At 40.0% G+C, this 16,317-nt stretch overlaps 1 protein-coding gene across 3 annotated transcripts; it reads right to left on the bottom strand.

Annotated features, from left to right (window-relative positions):
- Positions 1-739: 739 nt before the first annotated feature.
- boka (BCL2 family apoptosis regulator BOK a) lies at positions 740-15,633 on the bottom strand. 3 transcript variants are annotated; one of them, XM_007576678.2, is made up of 5 exons: positions 15,561-15,633; positions 12,573-12,927; positions 7,880-8,008; positions 4,360-4,523; positions 740-2,081 (listed from the first exon to the last, which is right to left on the bottom strand). In XM_007576678.2, the coding sequence occupies exons 2-5, from the start codon at positions 12,784-12,786 to the stop codon at positions 1,956-1,958; spliced, it is 633 nt and encodes a 210-aa protein (XP_007576740.1). In that variant the 5' UTR covers positions 12,787-12,927; positions 15,561-15,633; the 3' UTR covers positions 740-1,955. The 3 variants fall into 3 exon arrangements, with proteins under 3 accessions (XP_007576740.1, XP_007576741.1, XP_007576739.1); XM_007576679.2 differs by lacking the exon at positions 15,561-15,633 and adding an exon at positions 15,115-15,184; XM_007576677.2 differs by lacking the exon at positions 15,561-15,633 and adding an exon at positions 13,131-13,355.
- Between the last annotated feature and the right edge of the window lie 684 nt (positions 15,634-16,317).

Raw genomic sequence — 16,317 nt, 5'->3', positions numbered from 1 at the left:
TGTGTTGGCCAGTGAAGTAGAGTCATAGTGAAATTAAAAATAAAGCTTTGGTAGTTAATGGTAGTTAAAATAACTGAAACCAAATTTCAACATTCACAGTAAAAAATTTAAAAAGAAAATTGGCATATTTCTCACATAGTTTAGGTCAGTTTCTATTCCCAAAATATGTTCCTAATGGCAGAATATTCCAAGAGATTTCTTATCTGACATGCACTGAGATTACTATAAACAAAAGCACAAAGACCAAATGATGATGCAATGACTTAGTAAGCTTCTGATAGGCCAATTTGCATCCATGTTAATTAGAGAAACACCTGTGGATGTGTCACAGATACCTCAAACTCACTGAAAAATCTCAAAAACTCTGGATCTCTGCTAGTCTGGTTGATCCTGAGCTACATAATGTGGCTAAAACAATGACCTACAAGCAAAAACGCCATTAGAATATCCCAGTATTGTAATAATATGTGGAAGGAGATGAGCCATCCATGAGCTTGATCATGTTTAAATTGTGTGCATCAACCACAGATCTGAAGCTAAAAACAGCTTCTGAAGATAAAGTTAGTTGGCGACTGCATCTTGAAAATAGAGCAAAGAGGAAAATAGCTGGGTGGAGTAAACTTCATAAAATAAGTATTAATACAATATTGTCATTATCTTTGCATAGTGAAGAGTAAGAAAAATCTAAAACATCCTCATTTCTACATTAAATTACAAAGAAAAAGTCATTTGCAACAAATGAAAAATCAATTTTATACCATTTATTACTATTTACAGTTCTGACAAACATTTATTTAATAGGTTGCTTAATGCTACACACAGCAGTGACATTATTCATGGAATAAAATCTATTTACAATCTGCATGAGTATCATCGCTTAACAGCTCCTTTTACAGTGCAGCAACAATAGTGGTAACCATAGAGATGGAGGGAAACTTGGTCAGAAACACCTCACTAGGAACTCATCTTTAATGTTTCTTAAATAATTTATTTGTTCTTTGATATAAAAAAAAATGAAATTCCCATGTGAATCAGAGCATTGCAAAAGTATTTAACCTCCTTGGAATGTCTAACATCTGAAAACCTTACGGTATTTTACTGGGATTATAAGTGATGGACAAACTAAACGTTGTTCATGTTTTTGAAATGGAAGGAAATTTACACATGCTTTATTAACAAAAAAAAGTGTTTTGCATTTGTTTTCCACCCACTTTTCAAATTCAATCAGCTGCCTTCAAATTTCACCTAATTAGCAAATAGAGTCCACCTTTGTGTGTAATTTAATCTTGGTATAAACTCAGCTGAAGGCCTCTGATAGAGAGCATTAGTGAACAAGAATTAAGGAAAACAGCAGTCAAGAATAAAGTTAGCTATTTAAAACATAAACAATATCTGGTTTTGGTCTGTCCCCTAAAATTTTAAATAAAATAGGTTACACTGCGTGGTTGTGACATCAAAAAAATGTGACTCTTAACGGGTTTGAATACTTTTGCAAGGCACTCTTTAGTTTACTTTTGTACTTCATGGCAAAATACAGTTTTGAACTGCTTTCCCTCAAATCATTTCAATGTTTTGAACTTTAACCTCTCTAATAATTTTCTCCACACTCTTGTCAAATAGCAGAATTGCCTTTTTGTGTTATGAATACCGCCACGATGAGATGTGGTAATCTTTGTTCAACTTAGAATCTCATGAATATGTCTTGGTTATTCATTGATGTGAAGCATTTACCCCTAATTACCACAAGATGGCATGCAAGTCACCCATACAGGAATACATACAGTGCAGCAGCTTGAGAGAGAAAAAAAGTCTTCTTTCAATTTAAAAAGCGTGCCCTAACACAAGCAGTGCAAACAATAAATAGACAGGAGATCAGCGGCCCGTCGACCGAGGCTCAGTGCAAAACAGTGTAAACGTTGGTCCCATGGAGGCCCTCGTGGCGCTGGCGGAGTCTTTCACTTCTCTCTGAGAAGGTACAACACCACGGCCTTCAGGTAATGTCCGAATGCAAAGGCAGCAGACACCAACCAGTGGGAGTGTAAGGAGGAGCCGGTGTTCACCACGCACTTCGTGATGTCCGCCTGTAGGGAGACAGAGATCTTAAGAGACGTTTTGGAGGAAGACGTGGACAGAGGCAGGCGGCACAGACGGGGTTCACAGCGAGGAGGATCAGCCAGCTCTGTCAGGATGAAAATAATTTATAACTTTACGTAGCTTAACGAACAGGACACTGACTTTAAACAAAACAGTCTCACTGGTTAAAAGGCTTTGGAAAACTTTTCACCCAACATTGGAGCCATAAACTTCAGTTTGTTTACTGGAAATTTGCATGTTAGACAACATGACAAGCTTTTCTATGTCATGTCCTTCCACCCCCCCAAAGAGCATTTAGATCTATTGTTTGAAATTAGATTTTAAGAAAAAGAAAGACTGAAAAATAAAAATAAAATCATGATGAAAAAATGTAAGATTAAAAAAATTATGGGATTCAAGTTTTTTATTACCATTTGCATTTTTCCCTCCAACTTGTTGAAGCCACCACAGCGCCCCCTGGCGGCCTCCTCTTTGTAAAACAGTGTTAGACCAACACAAAGAAAGGTAATGATGCCGTTTGTTCACTAATGTTCTTACAAAACTTTGAGACGATAAATGTGTGCCACACTCCACACTTTTCTCTCTCTTTTTTTTAAATGAATTTTCAGTAATGCTCTTCCTAATGTTGGTCTATCACATAAAATCTTAAGCACCTTGACGCTTATGCTATTTGACAAAATGTGGAAAAAGTTAAATGCTTCCAACTGCTCTTCCAAGGCGGCTTACATAACTAGCTTGACAGAGAGTGACATACCCCAGGCAGCACGGCGCAGCATCAGCCCTGACACTAAACACGTCTCCATCCTCAGATCCCCCTCTCGGGTTCCCGACAGGCTGCCTGCCCGCCTCTCTGTGGAAAACTTTCTGGATCTGGTTTGGCGCTCCGCTCAAAAACAGGTCGCTCCCTCATTTGAGCTTGTGAGGTCAGAGGCACAATACGCCGCTCATCATTTTGTCACACTCCACTTCTCCTCAAAACACCGCAGGCATGCGAGCCGCGGTTCTGAGCAAACAGCCGCCTTTCCAGCAAACGCAGACAGAGGCACGTTGTCGGTCGCTCTTCGTCCACCGTGTCCAACTCTGTTGTTAGAACACTGAAACGCACTGAAATGAACGGGACTATTCCCTCTGCCTTATGTTTATCTAAAAAAGGAACTTCCTGCGAATCCACTTTCCCACGATTCAAGACATACGGTGCAAAAGCTAGGATTTATATTTACATCTTTCTTTTCCTCTGTAACTTTGTCTGTGTAAAGGTCAGCCATAGTTTAAAGATCCATAGGTTTTGATCAACCAGCTGCAGATGTTAGCTCATATCAACGAGAATACCCAGAAGCAGCTGAGCAAAGAGGAGGTCTGAGGCAGAATCGGTGTGAATGGTTCCAGATGGAAGCGACATTGAATCAGAATGTAACCAGCAAAACAAAGCTGCTGGGGGTTCAGGACATCCTGGAGATCAGAGTATTAGATCAAATAGAAATTGCTCAAGACGAGCCAACAGGTGGGTGGGAGTGCAACTGCAAGCACTTTGATGTGTAGACTTTTTGGGGAATGGCCTTGTAGCAAAAGAGCAGCAAAGAAACTGCTTCTTTCCCAAGAAAGACACGAAAGGACAAACAGTTCTGTACATAGATGGGTAGCAGAAAGACTGGTGCAAAGTTATCTGGTACACACACAAAAAAAAGTCAAAAGGAACAGAAAGATCTACAGGATGCAACCTATATCAGGGTACACTGCCAATAATGAAGAATGGGACCGTGAGTCTTCAGAAAAGAATTTTCTTTCAACATTCCCGGCATATTTTGGTGATGAACCAAACATTGTGTCGAGCTTTAAGTCCCGTAAGGTGCAAGTTACCTCCATGCGTGAGATTTGTTTAACCAAAAAAAAGAGAAGAAATAAATAAAAATCACTACTGATTTTAAATGATCGTCTTAGATACTACTCAGACTGACAACAACCAAAAGATGCTAAAATTTCTACTGAGAGTCTTATGTCTTCTGCTTAAGAGTCAACTTTAATGGAAACAGATGTCCAGTTTCTGGCTACTGAATCCCACCAATTAATACATATCATGATGAAGACACAATCTGTCAGTGCTCCTGATGTTTAGCCTGAACGGATGAAATAATTAACCACTTAATATTTTGAATTTGGGTAAAAGCAGCTCTTTAAAAAAAGAGCAGCTTTTTGGTGTTGGCGGATCGAAGGCTTTACTAAATTGTGATCGGTGCATCTCTCGAAATGGGTGAGTGCTTTCCTTACCCAGCCTCCTCTTTTCTTCAACCAGGGGGTCAGACTCTTGCGGACAAACTCCCCCATGCAGTCCACGATGGTGTCAATCATGGCTGGATGACCATGGCGCACACAGTCCACTGCCAGGGATCCCGCCACGGTGTACAAGGAAACCACCTTTCCCCACGTCACTCCTGAGACGCACACACACAAACAAACACACATACGAGTTAGAGCTCAGAGCAAATTGCACTCTCTAATGTGCAAACATGTTGAGCGATGGCAATCATTTAAGGATGGAAACTGAAACACGACATAATAGCTTGAGGGTTCGGCTGAAAGCTAACAGGAGACAGGCCAGGGTCATTTTGAGGTTTCCCACTGTGGTACAGAGGCAAAAACATCCCAACACAGAAATTAATGACAGCATGCAGACAGAAAGTCTCGCTACATTAGAGAGCAGATCCTTTTACCAGAGCCGCGTTCCTGTCAAATGCTGCCACGCCATTTACAGTCAAAGCTTCAGACTATTTCTGTGGTGTTTATATATCCAAGACAACCAAACGGAGCCGCAGCTCTATCCACAGTCTGTCACTGCCGTCTCTAGAAGCTCCTAAAAACAGATCGGGTTTCTCTTTATTGGTGGGATCTGGACTTTCTAACACCGGTTGACATCTCAGTTGATTTTTTTTTTTTTTTTTCACGCGAACAGATGATGAGAGAGGTTCAAGTGAGGTATAACGTCTTATTTAACGTGACAAGTCACCTTCATGTTTCATAATATCTTTTTTTTTTCTTTCCTTTCGCAAAACATTTTTTGTGTGTGTTGCAGAATTTTACTGAAGTGGTAGTTTTCTACACAACTTTATCGGTTCCTCACATCTTTGTGGGAGAATTTCGACCTGAACTTCCTTTAAGCGTTGCTTCAGCTTATTGAGGTTTGTGGGCATTCCTTCCTGCGCAGCTCTCTTAAGTTCTCAGTACAACATTACTGTCATTGTTCATTAGCTGTTGTGTTTGGGACTATTATCATTCTGCTGCGGGACACAGTTTAGGCCAAGCTTCAGCTAAAAGACAAATGGCCTCACAGTTGACTCTAGAAAACCTCGAAGGGAATCGTCAACTCAATTGTTGCACAGGTGCATAGATCATGTGGCTGCGAGACAGGCCGCCTTGTTCGATAGCTTGTTTTTAGTTGTTTGTAATAAAACTGCGTCATGGTTTTTGCATTGTGGCAAAATATCTTCACACTGGTCTCATCTGTCAAAATGGCCTAAGTGATGATGTCGTGTTCCTTTCAGAAAGAAAAAAACTTCTCTAACATTACTACTGATGTCTTTCCTGCTTGGCATTTTAACAATTTCTGGGTTTAAAAGGATCATCTCTAATCTCGAATGCTAAAAATGTGGATTGGATTATTCTACACCAGGAGTGTCCAAAATCAACTCAACATGTTTACTTTACAAGACCATATGCAAGACTGCATTTAAAATCAATGTTACATGTAGCGCCTGTAACTCTAAACTCAACAAATTAAAAGTTGCTTTTAATTTATAAATGATGTTTGTTAGAGGTCCTGCTAACAACGTTTACGGGCGTCACCATGTTAACTATAAAACGCTGTTAGCTCCAAGTTCCCACTAAACTGGATCGCAGCATTACAGAGCAACTACGCATCGACAAAATCAAAAGAGTAACTGCAGCTTCGCTTTTGTTATTTTCTCCAAGCTTTCCTCTAGCTTGGGCGGCTTCTCTAGCTAGCTTCTCGTGTACTTCAGCATGGCGCTAACCAGCTAAATGCTAATGCTTACAGGTGGCACCACTTCATTTACTTATTTAATTAATTCCCTTATGGTTTAGATCAATGAGAGAGAAGCTAAAACTGAAAATGTCTTTTCAGGATCAAAACAACGAGGAAGGATGCTTATAGCGGTGCAGATATGTTTGAGTCAAGCTCACAGCAGACAGACAGGAACTAAGGGGGGAGTGACTTGGCAAGTTTCATGAAGGATTCCCCCCCCTCAGCCCTCGCAGATAGTCTAACTGCTTATCTCTGCTCAACAAAGCGCAGAGTGACATTTGAGACCAAACTCTCGCGGATGAGGCATTTGTGGTCATGATCTCCAGCTGCTCAGGACTTCCTCTCGACACAATGACTCATCTGAGCCCATTTGCTGCACGTTCACTCTGAGTTTATGGAAGGGTTGGGCCATAAATTATATGCACTGAATGGAATTTGACCATCACTTATCCTAACCATTAGAGCATTCTTGAATAAATACAGCTAACCTCAAACTGGACTCACTAAAAATAGACCAGGCTAACCCGATCCAGCCCAGATAACCTTTGCAGCTCATCTCTTTGTTATATTCCCGGAGGAAAAGAAGCCAGCTGAGACTCATGCCTGAGCTTCTTGGGTGGGGTCCAAACTGTCTGTAACAATCACAGAGTCTGACAGCGTTTTACCCTAATATGGGCTGAAGGTTTCCCACTGAAATTCCTTTCCTGGCAGGGGATAAGAGAAAAGGTGTGGGGGGGGAGTTTGCCAAAATTCTTCTAAATAACAGGGAATCCTGGGTTCAGATGAAAAGTAATGCTCTAACTTTCAGGTGGGTTTTGTTTTACTCAGTGAAAGTTGTGGATCTGTTTTACAACTACTCAAAAATACACAATAAGAGAAGTAGAAAGAGTTCCCCATTTGCTCTGTATCTTCGTTGTGTTTGCCTGAAACTCTGAGCTTCCTCCTTCCAAAAGGAGTTTTTCTAAATAGAGAAACATTTCTTCACCATTACTGCTTTGAGATCCACCTGCGGGCGAATTTCAGTGCATCTTATTGCGATTTTGTGACAAGCAAACATAAAATGATGTAGAATAGAGAAGTGGAAGTAAAAAAAAAAGATGCATGGTTTTATAAGTCTGAAAAATGTGGCATGGGTCCATATTCAGCCATCCAAAGAGAAACTCTGTAGAACCAGCTTTGTTCTGTATTCACAGCTGCAGATCTGTTATACAGCTTTTACAGCTTTGTACATCAACAGATTAGATTTGTTTGTTTTTTTTTTAAGGGATGCACCGATTCAAAAATCTGGCCCGATATCAATGTCTGATACTATACAGGTGCTACGGCCAATAACCAATATTTACAGATATAATAAATACCTATATGAATGAATTAACAAATATCACATTGTCACCCCTCGTCCCCCATAAATACAGTCACAAATACAAACATGGTCATTAATATTAGACCAGTTTTATTCATCGGACCAATACCGATATGTTTAAAAAATAACTAAAATCAACCGATACCGATATATCGTGCATCCCTATTTATTTTTTGCTCATTATTTTTTGCAAAATAACTATCGGAGTCAAACTGCATGGAGATATTGTCATCAATGTTGAAGTCATACTGCCATTTCCCAGCTGAATTTTAGGGTTGGAATTTTAAGTAGGACATCCTAACACAAGATGTAATCCTTCGGCTTCACAATTATGCACTACTTTAAATTGGTCTATTGTATAAAATCCCAGTAAAAGGAAGACACACCTGTTGAGAAGACGTCCGCAGCGATAGCCATGAAGGCGTCAGACACCACGCCCTCCACTGACACCGTGATGTTCAGCTGCCGGGCCACATTGCGGTAAATGTTGGGCCGGAGGAACTCCAACTCCTCACCTGGTCGGAACAGAGCAATCTGAGTTCATTCGGCCCATCCTCTCAACGGCTAACACACAGGTAAGGTTGGATTTCACAGCATAGATGATTTTTTTTTAAACATGCACTAAAACAAAGAAACTACTGGAGCTGATCAGCTAGCACGAGCAAATGCTATGGTGGTCAAGCGGCTTTTAATTGATTTTTTTAATATAAATTCTGCAGCATTTGAGTTGCAGCTCTAATGGGTTCTGCAGATAACCTTTCAGTCTGTTTTTTGGGGTAATATTTGTGGTTTGTAAAATGAAGGAAAGTGAAACTGTGCTAGCATCTCTATGAACTCGAAACACACAGTTCAATCCTCAGCTGAACAACTTGTCTGACAGCTGGGGGATAAATTTTGTCTTACTTCTTCCTCTTGGTGCTTACTGGAGCGATAGCGATAGCATAGGCTGTACTGTGCTAGCATGATGTGGCTAACTGGAGGAAATGGGCTTATTGTAAATCTTGTAAAGGTCTTATTGTAAACGTCATTTTTAGCAATTGAGGTGGCAAGCTCTAAAAAGGATAAAGAACTAACTAATGTTTTTAAATATAAATGTAATAAGAGTTGCAGGTTTTCATCATTTTATTTTTGCAATATTTGCATTTAATTTCTACAGGGAGTAACACCAACAGAACCAGTAGTGGGTTTTTAGATTTGTTTTTTGGAAATTATGTAGAATATATTTGCTTTCTTTTCCACAAATCAGAAAATTCATCCTCTTTTTACTAAATTTTATGTTTATTTTTATTTTAAAATCAGAAAAAAAAGGGATACAATTTTTGTTGTTAAAGAAGACAGCAAAATTAGGAAAGTTGTAAAGTTGTCTTTTTTCAAAAAGTCCTGTAACATTTACGGCTCTAAGGTTTTATTTGGCTGGCCTGAGAGCAGAAATGTATGGAGCTAGATTGGATCCATAAAGTTTGTTCATGAGGAAAAACAATTTGAAACTGATTGCTTTTTTCCCTGTTTCAAATCCTTTTTTCAGTTTTGAAACTTCTTTCAGTTTCATTTTTTTCCTTTTGAACAAAGTTTAGGACACCAATTTAGCTCCGTAGAAATGACTCTGTATTCATTTCTGTAAAGGTCACAGGACACACAGACCAGCCTGTTGGATTTTTATACCTCCTCAGCTTGGTATAAAACATAGCCATTGCTGTTTGTCCTGATCCTCTTCGTGAACAGCATTATTTTACTGATGCCAATTTTTCCTGAAATAGATAGAATTTCTTCACCTCACAGAAAACAAGTAAACACCATTACAGGAGGAATTTAGCTAAAAACTTATATACAAAGAGGTACTCTCAAAATATTCAATAACAAAAATGATGGCAAATCATCTTTTTACAACAACACCTGAAAAACCGCAAAACAAAATTAAAAAAAGAAAAAAATAAAGCAGAAAAACACATCGGTGACCAGCTGCCCAGTGGGTTGTCACCAAAGGCGTTCTTTAGGAAGCGAGTTTTTGTCATGATGAAATACTGAATCACTCAAAATGTAGAAGAAATAGAAAAACCAACCACAGCACACTGTTCTACGGGATAAAAAAACAAATGAGTAAGTGGCTTTGCAACACGGGGAATTGAAATGTATTTCAGGTAAGTCTAATTTGTTCAGGGAATTGCAGCTGCAGCCAGACCTGGCCATCCAGTCTACCTGCTTTAACGGCAGATTCAGATGAAGGACTGACTCTAAGACATCCACGCAGCTGCAGGATGAGCCGCCTGGACCATCTGAATGATCAAGTGAGCGGCAGACACAGAACATGTGATGGATCAAGGAAGGATGCCGGGACACAGCTCGGTTAATTATCGACTTTAAAACGCGGTGAATCAAAGTGGATTTTCCTGCCGTTTATCGGTTCACCGTATTACTTATCCTGCAGAGAGGCCGAGATTACATATTTACTGTGAATATCAGAGCGGTACTCATCTCCAATGTTTATATTATAAAACAGAAAAGTGAAGATTTTTTAAAGAAGGTTGAAGTTTTCTGTCAAAATCTGAGGGCAGATTTTCAGCACTAAACATGATTCACACACACACACGTGCACGCACACGCACGCGCGCGCGCACGCATTCACATACATATATGGCTTCAAGTGAATTTCCTACCCTAAAACAGAGGTGGAGTCATAACCACAAACGTAAAGCAATACCTTAACCAGAAACAACTTGGTCTACTGTGTTTTTTTCTGCATTGAGAAATTACTCCTGAGGAGAAAGGATTGAATAATCCTGTACGTTAAAGAGAGAGATTCCTCTGAAGGGATTTCACTGAAAATTCAACGCGTTCCTTGCATGCCTCTGAAATGTGACTCGAACGCAACTGGATTCCACTTGACTTTTATTCACCAGACCTGCCCACAATGACGGCACCTTTTTTTTTGTTCTTTCTTTGGAAAGAAAGAAAGAACTAAAACTAATCACGCATGATTAGTGCTAATCATGAGTGATTAGTATTAAAAGAAATAAAATAAAAAAATCTGCATTTTGTCTCAATTATCTAACTAATAAAAATGTGGAATACGTTACGCAATGCTCAAAATAACCCAGAATTCTCATCTAAATAGACAGACTATACAATTTCACTAACAGAGATCATACACTTTAAACATTCCCAATCCATGGGATGCTGTGGTGGTGCAGGGGCAAAGCAAATCCCACATATTGAGGCCTTAGTCCTCATGCCGGAGGTCACAGGTTCAACTCCCTGACTACCTGCTTTAACACCTCTCTCTTTACTCTCATTCCTGTCAAACTATTCTAATAAAAAAAATAAAATAAAAAAGTCAGTCCAAGAAATAACAGTTAAAAAGACACAAACTGATTCAGTGTACATGTCTAAAGCAGGAAAAAAATCATCACCAGCATCAAGGATGCAGCTTTAATCCACTGCAATATATTCACATCCAAACCATTTCTGGTACTGTGACTGAGTTGAGAGAGCAGATGCACCGAGAGGTTCATAGATCCACCTTCAAACAATCTTTTTCTACAGTTTTTAAAAGATCTACTTATCCATCTGTGGTCATTTTTAGCTTTAATTAACTTAAACTGGACTTTATTTTAGGACAATTAGTGTAAATTTAGGGGAATTCATTACAAGTCCCCTTGTCTTGTGACTTTTGTCTCTCTGGTCCAAAAGTGTCTGAGGTGAAAACATGTGAGCTGCACCTGGCGCCGCCAGCAACCCGGCAGAGAAAAACAAACGATCGGGTCGGTGTGGAGGGGAAAAACTTTTATTTTTTTCTTTTTGCAGGTGAGATGAGGTCAGACAGAGGACCAATCAGGGAGCTCAAATTTTATAACCGATGAGGACATAAACGATTTGTTGCCTTTATTCATTAATCCAGGCAACATTTCTTATCTCAGCACCAAAAACGACTCGGTTATATTCACACTGGTCACATGGCGGGACCGGAGCGGGCAACCGTCGCTCAGAACATCCCAAAACGACGTCTCACCTGGAGCAAATGGTGAACATGATTTCATATCAGAAAACTGAATCATTTTCTACCTCTGAGCTCCTCCTGCTGTGTCTCAGTCAGCATTTTCTTATTAAATTGCCAACTGCACAGATTTCTATAAATATGGCAAAATGGCAGCTCCTCCAATCGAGTTTGTTCACATAACACAGGCTTAGAATAATTTAATGTTTGTGCGTTTGTGCCTGGTAGAGTGCAGCTCTCATTCAGTGGTTAATTTATGCTGTACATTGTCTCATATTTTAAAAATAAATTGACACATGGAGTAAGGGGCGGAGCTAAAGAGAATGGCCTCATAGCTACTAATGAAGAAGGAGATTTTTTCAGGTAAACACTTGGACAAAACGACAGGAGAGAGCCTCAGATAAATGTAAGTATTCTGTCAGGTAGCATATTTTACATACAAACACAACCTTGAAGTGGTTAGTATCACTACATAGTGTATTATAAATAAATATTATGCTGCTCATGATTATTCTTTGAAGATTTTGTAGCTTCTGGTAAATTAAAACAGTATTTATTAGGAAAAAAATTTATTACATTTTTGCTAATAAATAGGCAAAGCATTATCAAAGAATGAAATCCTTTAGAATTGTTTTTACTAGTGAGGCACATTTGGCATGATATTTTATACTTAAAAAATAGTGTGCTGCTGACATGTTAACTGCATAAACATGGCAACGTATACAGATCAACAAACGACATGGGATTCAGCTTTGTTGGCTATTTTTCCTTCTAATCCCTCTTTTCCAGACAATTAAGATTAGATTTAATCTTAAACTTTTTTTTCCTCTTGCTTTTTTTTAATTCTCCATACTTCTATTTAGTTTCAATATAGTTTGAAACTAAACTATATTTCATTCTTCCAGAATGAAAGATTGTTGTGAAAGGTTTTCCTAAACAAGTCAGAATTTTTTTTTGTCCCAGTTAGTCAAATGTTTGTAGCATAAATTAAGTGCACCGTATTAATTCCAGTTCTATCAGCTGGATTTCTGCAGAGGATCCCAGATGGATCCCGACCCAAACTTCTGTAGGAAGCATGACGGACTCACACAGCCACTGAACCACCAGGGACACCTCCGCCAGCTTTCCTCCCGACGCCGCCACTCCCTGCTCAGGTCTGGACCAGCCAATCCCGACGCGGTTCAGCCTGGAGTGGATGTAGTCCCTGCACAGCGATTTAGCCTGGGACACCAGCTCCTTGTCGGTGGGCGACCGGTCGAACACCTCGGCCGCGAACACGGAGGAGCGCCGCAGCATCTCCATGTCCCCGAGTGTCGCAGCAGCAGCCGCCGCTGCCGCTTCTTGCGCGGCTTCAGCAGATCAACTTTCCCCCGCTCTCACCCTCCACCACCGCACCGCAGATCTCCTGCTGCTATTATCAGATACAGACTTGCGGAGATTATCCTGCAGAACAAACACACGGATTAGGTTGTGGGTTGATAGCCTGGATAAAACTCACAGCTACAGTCGCAACCAATCAAAGTTTACACAGGGAGCTGGAAAAAGAAAAAAAAATTATAATAATAATAAAAAAACACAAAAACAGCAGGTAAAAGGGCTGAATTAATCAATGAAGGCGTTTAAATATTAAAACAAGCTGCACTTACCTAAAAAGAAAGAAAAAAAAACCCTGAGTCCAACGGTAATATGCAAAAAATAATGATAAATAAAAAATCTTGTAGCGGAGCAGAGAAGTGAATCTAATAACGAAGTTTTTGCTTCTGTTGTTTTTAAGCAGGGGAGCCGAAGTCAGTCTGAGCCAAAAAAATAAAAAATAAAAAATGCTCCCCTGTTCGCAGACTGACGGGCTTTCCATCTAAGGGCACTTATTGTGGAGTCCAAAGGCGGAGATAAGCAGCAACTATAAGCCCCGCCCATCGGCACCTCCACACACTCACGCACGCACGCGCACACACTCTCTCTCTCTCTCTCTCACAGAAACTCGTTAATCATTAACAAGCTTTATGACAGGTGGAGGCCACACTGATTGTTAGTTTCCCTTTCTCTTAATAAGAGGTAAAGCTGCAGAAACACAGCAAGTCACTGACATTAGCTCGTAGCTTGATGGATTCAAAATAATTTTGGGGATTCTTAAGACGCAAATGTCACAGGATATCTATGTGAAAACAGTTTTAATAAAAACTACATCCACCATGGCAGCTTCTGGAAATTGTAGAAAGAGGGACGATGGAAATTTCAGCTACTTTATTATGTCACTCAGATTTAAGGGCGCGGGGCCACGAAGAACAAAAACATGACATTTCGACACGCCATTAGAATAAATGATTTAATGTTGTTGTGATGGTGAAGCTTGGCTTCTACTGTTGAATTTTGGGTTGCCACCTGTCCCGTAAAATACGTAACCGTCCCGTATTTGGCTGTTAAATGTAGCGTCGGCGGCAGCATGTCGGTTAGTTTGTGTTACCCAGAAAGCAGTTGGGCACAATATCGCGACATCAACACCGTGAGTCAAACAATGACTGGGGCAACCTACTATATGAAGTACTCGGGGACAACTTATTTGTTATTATATATACACATTTGTAGAATACGGAAAACATCGCGTCCAGTGTCTGTTTTGTACTGGACGCTACATCTAACAGCCAATTATGGGACGATTTCGTATTTTACGGGACGGCAACCCTACATATGTAGGGACTGGTCCCTTATTTTAATTTCTGAAAGGTGGTAACCCTAGTTGAATGTTCAATGAGAATACTAAGAGTCTACTGTGAGAAAGGTTCTGGTCCCCTCTAAAAAACCTTTAGCTATTAAAAGTTCAAACGCCTTCTTCTATGCCGTTAAGAGCAACCAGTTAGCGCAAAGGTAATGAATCTCGCTCCTGGATTGGCTATTCAGCAAACACCAGCTAATAGTATGTCAAGTAGCATTGCGGCTAGGTGTTTCACTTTCCGTGCTGTATTTTCTCTAGAATATTTTAGACATGTGCTAGAAAAGAAAATCCTGGAATTGGCAAATTGTTCACGAATAGTACGATCGTCATGCATCAACTTTATCTTTCCAAGGTCCTCAGGAATTTGGACCCAGTTTTGTAATAAGTTAAGCTCTATACACTCTTACTTTATAAAGTTTTATTTTGAAAATCCTCTTCCTATATGCAACAACTATGGAGCTTCTCCCTTAATTTTCAATGTAAGCTCCACACAGTTCTTGCAGTGCATTGTCCAGAGCAGCACTCATGATGGATTAAAACAAAGAGAAAGTTGTTGACTAATGTAAGAATCAAACACTCCGAGAGTATTAAATCACTGGTTGCTATGGTGATTCCCCTCTTTTCTGTGACACAAGCATGAGAGACCACAGCACTGGATCCCAATGAAAGAAATCAAATGATTAATAAGACCAACTCACATTTGTTACCGACCTGCTGCTGTGATCTGATTGATTGCACCTGCAGCAACAACATTGTAAATTCATAGTTTCTGCTGGTAATTTTTTTTTAAAGCAACAACCTGTTTTTGTGTGCATAACTTTCAAAACTTTATTGCAGGTGAAGCTTTTTATTTTTGTTTCATCTGAATCTGTTTTAATGACCCTGTAATGATGAAAGTGAAAGAGAGACTCCACTACCTGCAGCAGCTCCACGTCTGCGAAATGTTGCAACTCGTATCATCCAACTATCTTCAGGGAGTCTTAGTGGATGGTGGCGCTGTAGGCAGGAAGCACCACCACCTGGGTCAATACTATAACAGTTAGCCAGTTTATTCAAGTTTTATTGGATTTCACATGAAGCGGTGTAGCTATCTTCACTGACCTAATTATGCATTGTTGATAAGACTTAGCATGCTAATGATTTCTGGCTTAATGAATGCAGCATGCCTTATAATCTTAACTGTTAAATTCAAGCCCCTGAATTTGAGTAAAAAGTTAATACATAATTCAAGTAATCAAAGGCATCGTCACAAACAAACGTGCACATCTGAAGTCGTCCCATTGAACCACACCCAGCTAATGGGGTTTCGCGCAGCAGCCTCCTTGTTTGGGAGGAAAACACTCTCCAGTCTGGCTGTGATTACCTCCACACCCTCTCCACGCCAGGGCAGAAACCTGTTGGAGCAGATCTCCCTGCCAGCATTGGTGCTTCTGGGGAAAGCCACTTCCTCCCACTCGCTGCTGTCAGGACATGCCAGAGGAATGCCCTGTTTTGTTTATGAGTGGCTGACATCAGATGCGTAGCAGCCCTGACAATCCTGTAGAGGCAAAGTTCAACAGTAACTGGAAGATTATTCACAGAACATTTTATAGCGGACACAGCACTGAAGGGTCTCTAAAAAAGGGTACACACCTCCGCTTCTGATGTAATGAAATGAGACGACGATGAATCATCTCAAAACTTTATCCAGCATTCATTATGGCATTCATCTTGTAACTGGGGAAAAACAAGCAACTACAGGAAGAAACTACAATCTTTTAGAGTGAATGTTGAGGAACTGTACACACAGATCAGGCTTGTCCTTGCAGGAGCTTCTGGACTTATGCTAAGCCTGATGCCAATGCTAGCAGAAAAGTTAAGAAACAAAGGGATTCAACTTTTCTGTCAGGTTCCACAAGTATTGTACTGAATACAGATCATGCCATAGAGAAGGTAGTCACCGAAGTTAAATTTGATATTTCTCCAAAAAAATATGAAGAGGTGATGCTGAAATGTCTTTCAGCTGCAAGAGAATCCAACAGTCTGCGTTCTGCACGTGGCAAACTCAATTCAGAAATACTCTATCCCAATGGTAAATTATAGGTCTATGTTGGGATATAAATGGTTTTCCTGTAATGATG

This window comes from Poecilia formosa, unplaced genomic scaffold, assembly GCF_000485575.1.
Source record: "Poecilia formosa unplaced genomic scaffold, Poecilia_formosa-5.1.2 Scaffold413, whole genome shotgun sequence".
NCBI lineage: Eukaryota > Metazoa > Chordata > Actinopteri > Cyprinodontiformes > Poeciliidae > Poecilia > Poecilia formosa.
This window is presented reverse-complemented; position numbering and strand designations above follow the sequence as displayed.

Bases quoted from the DNA above. Each gene is read 5' to 3' on its own strand.
- boka (XM_007576678.2), bottom strand. From the start codon at position 12,786: ATGGAGATGCTGCGGCGCTCCTCCGTGTTCGCGGCCGAGGTGTTCGAC. The intron at 4,524-7,879 runs GTGTGTCTTCCT...TGTGCGTCTCAG, and splicing joins TGCGGACGTCTTCTCAACAG to GAGTGACGTGGGGAAAGGTG. The intron at 2,082-4,359 runs GTAAGGAAAGCA...GTCTCCCTACAG, and splicing joins TGAAGAAAAGAGGAGGCTGG to GCGGACATCACGAAGTGCGT.